Source organism: Salvia hispanica, chromosome 2 (genome assembly GCF_023119035.1).
Source record: "Salvia hispanica cultivar TCC Black 2014 chromosome 2, UniMelb_Shisp_WGS_1.0, whole genome shotgun sequence".
Classification (NCBI taxonomy): Eukaryota; Viridiplantae; Streptophyta; class Magnoliopsida; order Lamiales; family Lamiaceae; genus Salvia; species Salvia hispanica.
The window spans coordinates 21,608,518-21,619,197 of NC_062966.1; the positions used below are offsets into that span (position 1 = coordinate 21,608,518).

Genomic DNA, 10,680 nt, shown 5'->3' on the forward strand with positions numbered 1-10,680 from the left:
TGTGTATTTATTTATATATATATACGCGTTTGTATTTATGAATTAATAGATGATGACGAAAGTCCAAACCTGCATTTACATTTCAGCCCCTTAAAATATTATATATTTGCGCCAAATTAAAAGTTTATTTGAGGAATGCCGAAATGGGGCCCACAATCTCCAATTTTATTTGGCGGAATAACTAAAGTTAAAAATTGGAATATAAAACGCGAATGAGTATTTGTGTGTATATTATTTGGTATATATTTATTTTCATTCTTGCTTTATATCTTCCTATAATTACGTTAGCAATGCCGTTTAAGTAATTAATTTCCAACCATTTATTTCTGTTTTCTCTTTGTTCGGTGGGAAAGGCATGAACTTTGTATTCAAGAATTGAGCTAATAGTAAGACAATAGGAAGTTGTATAGAAATTACATAATAAATCATCATCAGTTTGCTTGTAAACTAAGAAAATTTGGATAATGAATTGAGCTCTAAAAAAGTATTGAAGACATTTATTTTTTTTAAAATAGCAATGTAAAATAGCCAGATCAGAATAACTATTGAATAATTCAAAACTATAAGCTAAAGCCGCCAAAAAAGTGTGAACCGGAATTGGACTTTCGTACTCAAAAAACAAATCATGAGACCACAAATTTATTTCATATACTTAAGGTTTTCCTTCTTGCCTCAACTTATACTCTACCACGTCCACATGTATATAATATATCTAAATGATACCAATGATTATTTTTTATAAAATACTAATAAAGATTGTTGTATAACAAATTTAGGAAATACAACCTTCGCCAAAAGCCTTAATTTCTTGTGTATATAAGTGCAACCATGGGATCTCGGTAGAACTAACATTTGCATTATATGATTATCACATTTTTTTGCAGTTGAATAAATAAATTAACTAGAATATCATGATGTATAGAATGAAATCTGGTTGGTATTAATTAATCCAGAAAAAAGGATCTGGTTGTTGTTTCTGGATGATTCTTAAGAATGTTTAAATCCTTTTGGATGATAATTGAGTGAAGGAAGTCTAGATAAAATCATGGAGAATCTATTTGTGCATTATTGTTTTTCAACTAGCCCATCTTCTCTACATAAAAAGTAAGTATAAATTAAGTTACATTTTAAATTAAATATGTGATACATCCGTGCATATAAAGGGGTGGATTATAAAGTATATAAACAAAACAAATTATTAATTCAAAATAGGAATATATAAGAGAGTTTATATTAGATAATAGAATTAATGGATACCGGTTGTGATCAAATTTCAAATGTGTACACATCCAAAACGACTAGTATTTGATTGAAAATAATGACAATTAAATCATGTTTTTCGTGCCGACGTGTTCATAAGGACCACCTGACCTTAAAAACATAGCATTTCCATTAATTTTTATTTTGCATTCTTTCGTTCCATAGTAGTAGAGTCATTTTCCTTTTTAGTAAAAGTCAACATATTTCTTCTCACATAATTTACCCTTTTTACTTTATTCTCTCTTTATTCCCTACCTTTTTTCATTTCCTACTTTACTATATTCATTTACTTAAGTCATTTAAAATATTTTTTCTTAAATTACATGTCTTAAAGAACCACCTCAACTACCGCAGAATGAAGGGAGGAGTGCACATGAAATAATTACATACGTAAAATATAGTATTTAAATTTTGGTTTTTAATTAGCTCTGTTTTGGGTACAAGATATTTTTAAATTGGGTGAATGCAAATTTCGTTGGCATTAAATTCAAAATTTAACGTGCTATGAAAATCCAAATTCCAAAAGAAAAAAAAAATTGGAGTTTGGCGGCAACACCACCTTCGATGAACAAAACCGAATATCATTAGTTCACCTTTGGTTTTTACATTAAACCTAAGTGAATCTTGTCCAACAAAGTTTGTTAGTGGTACTATATAACTACACTATTTATGGAGTGATAAATTCCGAAAAGAAATTAAAATTCCTGTATTCGTTAGGAATAATTAATGTATTAATCAGAAATAAACCTTTTTTTATCACATGTATTTTACAAAAACTAAAAACAATACATTATCTTGATTAATAAACCGAGACGTGTGATTAACTATCAATGTTGATTATTTTTCTAGTCAAAACGGTGATTGAATCAAATTAATTAAATAATGGGAGATATACAGTTGTGATAACAATGATTGGGTTGCCGCCTTTTATGATCGCTTCATTATTCAGCTTTTGAATTTGGTGATTGTTTCAAATCTCTCTAAGATTATGAATATCACAAATTCTCCTACTTAATCACTACATTTATTTAATTGTCAATAATGTCATCATCACCTCATCACTTTTGTCTCTTGTAACTGAATCAAGTGATAAGATACGTATCAGATATTCTATTTGGGCACAATATTTTTAAAGATACATACGAAACTAATTAATATAATCATGATTATGTAGGTTAATTTTGGACTATGTGACAAATATAAATATTTTAAATATATATGTACTATAATTATGATGGTGCTGGTTTTATGGAGTAATAAACATTTGAGGAAGACTACCTAATACTTATTAGGAGTACTTGTGGAGGCCAACTGCATATTAGTTAATGGGGGTGGTAAACTGTCATTAGTTGGAGTTTTTTTTATAGTTTTTTTACTTTTATATATGTATTAAAAACATTTAAATTATTTTTGTAAAATCCAAGTGTATTTTGTCCCCAAAATGGTGGGAAGCTCCTAATCCATTAAATTTATTGATCTCTTTTCTGACCAATTATAGTAAATTTTTTAGCTCATTACTAAAAAGTAGAATCCCCTCGAATGCAAATTTTTGCAAAGATAGGTTTGAAGTTTGAACTAGTATATGATAAAAAGGTTAAGAATTGACAAGGAAATTTCATTTCACGTTATATTAATATAGCAAACTTCCGTAAAATATGGTCCGTGATTAATAAATTAATTCAAAGCGAAGCATATATTTAAGTTCCAATAATTTTCAATAGTTTTTTGTTCTTTTTTAAGTATTAAATAATATTGAATCGTTGCAGACTTGAATCTTATTAAAATAAACGATTATATGTTATATGCCATGCACTTAAACAATGGGGTATATATAGGAGTAGTACTTTTTTAAAATTATGTTTGGCACATAAACTATTACCAAGTCAAAAACAAGTTTACCTAGTCAAATTCAACAAATTTAATTTTTCAGTTAAAAATGTACTCCGTATTTTTTGTCTTGTTAGACACTCGTCTTCTGTCTACAGAATATTTAAAGTCGACTTGAATAAATAATAATCACAACTTTAAAAATAATAAAATAAGCCCATTCATGACATCTTCGAGTTTTCTATGTTTTGTTAAGTCTAGATAATTAAGAAGTTTGTGATGCGTAAACATATGATTTTATAACTAAACATATGCTCGTTGCCATTTCAATCAATTTGAATGGTATCTTTTTATAATTATTTGTTTTATTTCTCCACTAAAATAAAATACTTATTTTCTTTATCGAAATAGTATGTTATATGTAGTTAGGTCCAAGCTCATTCTTCAAATGCCTATTTTTGTTGTTATTGTTTTTGGTTTTAGTCAAAGGGCCATTGATTCGGTTGAATTAATAGTATGTTTGTTAATCTACCATGCATTTTTTTTATTTGTCTAGCTCGTTGATTAGACGCGTAATTCAATCGCCTTTATTTAATAAATTTAGCACAATTCAATTAGTAGTTCATACATGATTGACTTATTGAAAACTTATGCAATTATGCTAAGGGACTTTTGGTTGCTTATTATTTCAACTTACTACTTTTGTTCCATGTTCCAGCCTATACTTTTAAGAAAAACCAGGTTTTGTCTATTTTCTTCTATTTTATTATAAATAGATGAAAAATGATATTGGTTTTTTAGTGCCTTTGCATTTTCTGGTGACTGCTATATAGTGTTAAACTACTATTTTGGAATGTAAAAGGCATAATTGGATTACGTTTCGATATGGAAAATGATAATAATCTGTCGAATTATTTGCCTCTTGAATTTGCAGTTTGTTACTGATTTATATGTTCACAGATTTAATGGCTGATGAAGACCATAACTAAGTTTCCATTGAAATTGAAGAATGGTTATGTGGCCGTGTGGGCACAAATTTGATTAACAAAAATTTAATTTAAATTGAGTGATTATATTAGTGATTACATTCCATCCGATTTAAATTTTAATACCGAGAGAAATTAATGATATGTACCCTATCATATTTAAGTTTCATTTTAGCCCTAACTATTTCTGTGCATCGCACATATATCGCATTTGCAGCGCACGAAGAAATAATCTGATTATCTATAAAGTTAAAACTTAATTTTCTTTTAGAATAATCCTATTATAAGTAATAATATTAATTCACCAATTTCTTTCATTTTCTTAATTCACCCTTATTCAAGACCATAGTTAGTTATATAGAGTATATAGTTGTTGCACCTGGCTGCTTTCCAAGCACATTATAATATTCTCGGATAGTTCACCATAGTATAGTTATTGGAGAAGCCTTAATTGCACTTTGCATGCAGCTAAACTCTTGAAATTCAACGAAGCGGAAACAGAAACCTTGTTGCTTGTTACTCCTGACTTGCCTTAATAGCTCCAAATTTATGAAATTCCAGTCGCTAATACAAACTTATATATTGTACAAACTCAAAACTCCTCAACACAACTTCAACACAGTTTCAATACAATATCAACACAGTGTAAAATTTCAAGATTTTAATGTCAACACAGTATCAATACAATATCAACACAACATCAATCATTGACTACCGTTGAAATTCTGTTGACATTTTTCTGTTGATGTTTTTTTTGATCTGTTGACATTTTTCAATGGCCCAGATCATAGTTTTGAGTTTTTACAATATTTAGAGTTTTCATTTGATCACATCCCTCCATCCTTATAAGAATCTTGTGCATCAATATTGACGCTTTCATAGTTGTCACAGTGGTCATAATGCCATTAAACTCTGGCGTACTTCTGTAGACCTTAAATCAAAGGCCGAGATCCAACACTTTTTTTGTTTTAACGATAACTATTTTCGTGCATTGCACATACATCGAACGAAGAAAAAAATCTAATTCTCAACAAAAGAAACATCATATTTTGGAAAAAAATGTTTTATATGTAATAACATTAATTCACCTATTTAATTCAATTTAATCATATCCCAGCATCTAATATCAGATTATTAAGAACCTAGGTTTCATCATTGTGGCCGTCTAAATTACTTCAACCTTAGAAAATTTGAATAATCCACACATGTCTAAAATCTAAGAAAACTGAAGAAGAAAAGAGATGAGACGTGAAGCTGTTGTTATTAAATCGGACAAGGAGATAATGTATATACTATATACTACATAAAAATGAATCTTTGAAAGAAGCTAAATGTTGATGAATCTATCAGCAAGATGTTGAGGGAATATAATTGTTCAGTTATGGTAAATTACATTCTATGTAGATGGGGGAAGATGGTTTGAATTGGGCGTGTAATTCACTGGGCACTAGTACAATAGTCTGTATTCGGCCCAATCAAATCCATCTTAGGCCCAGCCCATTTATATTTTCGGCGGCTAAGTTTTCACGTCTCCCGCCAAAAAGTATGCTCAGCCAAATTACCCAAATATCTTTCTCTTCATCAGCTCAGCTCCGATCTTAATTTCTCGGCCATCGACTTCACCTGATCTCTTCAATCATCCAAGATCTGTTATCAGAATCTTCCGCCTTCCTCAGTTTCAAATCTCAGAAACGGTAATCGCTGGTTGATGGATGAAAACCTTTTTATTTTGCGTTATTCTTTTTATTTTATACCATCTTATTTAGTACTCCGATATGATTCTTTTAGAAGGTCTAATTGTAATACGATATGGAAAATTGATACTTCTTCCGTGAATCTATTCATCATGTTTGATTGTTCGTTTCCGGTTAGTGTTCGCAGCGAATTTCTTCAGGTGTTAATTTATTTGTTAGAAACGAAAATTTGGGGAAGAAACACCGAGTTTAGCGGTGATACACTTTTCTGCTGATGAGTTGAGTATCTGAATGTGGTGTGCGCGTGTAAATTTTTATGGTTGGTTACCTTTACTGTTGTTTCTCTCTACTCCATCTGCTCTAATTAATTTTCCAATTATCGTTATCTGCTTGTTTCACTCAGTGTTCGTATTTGTTCATGTGTCAGTGTCATTCGTTTTATTCGTATTGATCGGAGGGGTTTTTTGCTGAGGAATTTTTGTACCTATCATGTTTGATGAAATGCTCATGTTGCAGTTTGGCTGTAGAAAGTTGAATCCGTTTGGAATTTGAGGAAAGATGTACGGGAGAAAAGCAAGTGAGTTAGTGAAGGAATTTGCTAGTGTTGAGCATGGGCAGATTTTTACTTTCAATGTAAGCAACATAGATCTTTAGAGTATGTGGAGCCTGATTTGCATTTTTATTGGCCTTGTTTCTTTGATGGTATTTATAGGCCTGAGTGACTTTGACTAAGGATTATATAGAAACTATGTGTGTTTATGTGTGTATTTGGAATGAAGATGATTATAATTCCATTTCAATGCTGCAGACTGCAGCAGTAAAATGCTAAAGTAAATGTTTCGATTACAATAGCATTTTACATTCGAAGAGTTTTGCACTTTTGAGTTTGTACAATGTGGAAGAGTTCCTTTATCTATGTCACTGTTAACAAATTTAGTACTCCTATTAGATACCTAGACCTAATAGTAGGTTAATAATAAAGTCTTTCTTTGGGAAAATGGAATTTAGATTGAGCTTAGTTTGGATAGCAATATGAGTGATCATTGGCTTGTGGCTACCACATAGCAATTTTTCTTGTTCTTCTGAACTATGACCCCCTTTCTTTTTAAGTTCATTAATCTTAATTAACTAGTTTTGCAATCAAGTGTAGGTGACAATATAGGAGGAATATGTCAATTCAGACAAGCTATCTATATTACTCAACATGATTATGCCTTTCTTGTCAGGATCCAATTGTAATTTTTTTTGTCCATTCCAGTTCTTTGCATTATTTATTTCAAAATCAACATCTGTTTGTTTGCATACACAGAATGACCTTTTCGCTCAAGTGCTGGAAGAATGTGACGGACATCTCCTTCACCTTCAGCCTTTAATGAGGTAAGCTTTCTAGTGCATTGTGTATGTTCCTTGTATGTTGCCCTTTTTTCCATAACTTTTGATGATACCAGGAAAATACAAGAGCACGAAGATAAATTGAAAGATAAAAATAGATCACAAGAGGAGATCGGAACTTCAGAAGATGAAATGAGTAAATCTCAAGCTGAGAAGACACTGATCCAAAATGCTCTGAAATCTGATCAGTTTGGGGCACTGGTCCATCACCTCTCACTAGTTCGGAATAAGCGCTGTCTCATGGCTTATGTGTGAGTAATCAGAACTTATTCTTAAGGAACACTTTTCTTTTAACCGCCTTGCCCTCATCCTCGCCTATAGATCACATTCTCTGGTATTATAGATATAAAAGGGCAGAAGTCATCAGGAGCTTGGGATGGATGGTCGACAGTGTGCTTCCTGAAGAAATTCAAGAGAAACTTAGTACTTCTGAAAGAGAATATTTCAAAAATCACGCTGCAACTCTACAATCATACATGGCAGAGCTCGACCTTCATCTGACTGTGGTAACTAATTTTCTGCGCCCAACCTTTTGCACTGTATGCGATAACGTTTGAGATGGAGAGTATGTCGTTTAGTCTTCTAATGTTAAGGTGACATACAGGATATGATTCCTCCAAAGGATCCCTACATAAAGGTGAGAGTTCTCGATGATATTGGCGAGATTGCACTGAGTGATCAAGTAGCCAACTTAGCGCGGCATGCAATCATGTTCTTGCGAAGAACTGATGCAGAGCAATACATCACACAGGTAGCTCTGCAGTAACTTCTTCTCTGCTATTGGATTGGAACTCTTTTGTAACATGATAGCTTATTGATATGAGCAGGGCCAAATGGAAGAGCTCACAGGCTGATTTCAATGAAGGGTGTAATGTATGACACTGTTTCATGTTTTAAGCTGTAGTAGAAACCAAACTGGTGAAGGTCCATTTTTCTTACACATGTCAACTTCACTTGCACCATATTATGAGATTCGTATGTCAAATTGTCAATAGCTTGTTGGTGTGTGTGGTGCACGTAAAAACTATGGATGTCATGGATAAAAAAATTGTTGAAAAATTGTGCCTAAATTGTTACGCCGTGGATTTTCATCAAAATTCAACTTTCACATTGGTTGCACGCGATTTTACATTTTTATGTTTTTCCCATATGCTAATTAACTATGTCATGGCTAGCCATATAACCAAAAAGGAAAAAACAATGTCATGTGTATGAGAGTTGGCCAAGTAATGCCTCTAGATCTTTGGTTTCAGGTTCAAATTCTTCATGACACGGGCTTTTAATTTAAATTCATTTACCATTAAAAAAAAACAAAATAGATTAGCTAATAAGTCCATCTCTCTCAAATTATTTTCAAACTCTAATTCATTTTCTCTATCTATATCTAATACCCACTCATCTTTCCATATTTATCACACAAACTTTCTCAAAATTTATCTCATTCTTCCATTCCCCACTCCTCAAAATTCCACATGTCGCACGTTATCAAATAGTAATTTTCGAATTTACTGATTGATGTAGCAGATGACATGGGACTAGAAATGAGGTTAAACTCAAGTCCGCAGATGTGCTTCAATAACTTCGTTTCTCACATCGAATACTTCTTGGCACCTTCATCCACTATGGAAAAAATCTCATTTCCCTCTCTTCGGATGGGCTGGTTGCATCTCATCAACTAGTTCCATCGACGAGAGGTTGGTGAGACATTTGGGTTGAGATTATTGAAATTGATTTGAATATTTCAACTAATTTTTAATAAATGAAGTAAGTGCAACATAATGTTATTATGACTCGAGATCAGTGTATATAAGTAGTTGTAGTAACATAAACGCAATGCATAATGATGAAAAAATATACTCCCTCCGTTCCATAATAGTGGAGATATTTCTTTTCGGCACAGAGATTAAAAAAATATATATTAGGTGAGTTAAATAAAAGAAGAATAAAATACGAGTAGTAAATGTGAAAGGTGGATAGATGAAGGGAGAATATTAAAGTATAGTAAAAGAGAGTAAAATAAGTGAGAAAATGTGTTAGCTTTTACTACCGAAATAGCAAAATGACTCTACGTCTACCACTATGTCATGTAGTAATACTACAAAGATATTTCTTCGTCTAAAATATTTTTGTTTGGATATAGCTAGAATAGTTGAGCCTGGTTGTACTTTTTATTTCATACTACCTAGGCTTATAATTCAAACTTGTTTTGTAGTAACAAGTTCAGATTCCTGTCTAGTTGGTGGGCTTTTCTTTGAAATGAGGTCAGAGATTCATTATGGAAAATCGTCGTGAATTTTGAGGAGAGCATAGGTCTTATCACAGAAATCGGCAGCAGTTAAAAACAAAACCAGACAGAAAAAGAACAAAAACCCATGGTCTGATGGCCATCTTCTTACAGCAACTAAAACGAAGTCTTTGGTTGATTTGCCGGCCACGGCCAGCAAACTCTATAAGATATCATTTTTGTTGCTGTATAAAATTCAGTTTTTAGTGTTGTCATCTAAAGTTGCGGTGGCGGTGATGGGCAGCCACGTCAGCACGCCTGCAACTTCCGGCGCCGTGGCTCAAGAATGTGTTGTTGCGTTTCTTGAAATGGAGAAGGACGCTACGAATAATGATAAGCTAGTGGAGTTCGTCCGCAGCCACTACGTGAGCAGGCTCAACGCAGCCGACTTCTGCTCCCTGCTCCAACGACGGCAAGCTTCAAATGATCACAGCTTCATCCATGACTTATCCACTCTTTACATCGCACATTCCACCATGGAGAAGACGCTGAAGTCGAAGGACCAGAGCTTCTGCAAGCAGCTCCGTTCCATAGGCGTCTCCAAGAAGGCCTCTGCGGTTCTCTTCACTGCAGCGGCCGTGATCTGCGCGGCCGCGGCTGCTGCCAGCGCCAATGCCAATACCAAGAGGGCCTGTTTGGCGCGGTAGGGAAATGGGTGCATTCAGTGTTGAACAAGCGTGAGAGGGTTGTGAGGAGAAACAAGGAGGTAACAGAGCTTATGATTATGGGCGCCAAAGTCGGCATGAAAGATGTCGACAGCATTCATACGGTCGCGCAATCGCTGTTGGAAGGCAGCTTCAGCTTTCAAGACTTGCTAGATAAAATCGACTACTACGGCGGTGAGATGAAGTGGGTTAAACAACTTGTGCTGCAATCTATCACTAAGCACTTGGATTAACTATCTTCTAAATACGGTTACTTGTATCCTAATGGTAAATTTATTACCACAAATAAAAGGTGTGAATGATCACTTAAAATCGTTGGAAAATCCGGTAAAAGTCAGTTGATTTGATCGAAACCATTAGTTTTTCGGTTCAAAATCATCGCGAAAAAACCTTTGGACCGACACGTTCAAGTATCTCATATGACCCAATAAATCTCGGACTCAGTTTACCATTCTTTTTAAATCAGAGTACCTTAATCCAAGGAGACAATTTTAAAATTATTAATTTTGGAACTTTTTGTTCTTTGATTCTTAAGAGTTTTTTTTTTTTTTTGTTAGTTTTAAGATATCATA

The 10,680-nt window shown here is 33.1% G+C and overlaps 1 protein-coding gene across 1 annotated transcript; it reads left to right on the forward strand.

The window, feature by feature from the left end:
* Nucleotides 1-5,634: 5,634 nt before the first annotated feature.
* On the forward strand, nucleotides 5,635-8,235 carry LOC125208019 (DNA replication complex GINS protein PSF1). Its single transcript, XM_048107560.1, has 7 exons — nucleotides 5,635-5,767; nucleotides 6,284-6,400; nucleotides 7,077-7,144; nucleotides 7,216-7,410; nucleotides 7,503-7,665; nucleotides 7,764-7,910; nucleotides 7,987-8,235. The coding sequence occupies exons 2-7, from the start codon at nucleotides 6,326-6,328 to the stop codon at nucleotides 8,011-8,013; spliced, it is 675 nt and encodes a 224-aa protein (XP_047963517.1). The 5' UTR covers nucleotides 5,635-5,767; nucleotides 6,284-6,325; the 3' UTR covers nucleotides 8,014-8,235.
* Nucleotides 8,236-10,680: the final 2,445 nt, after the last annotated feature.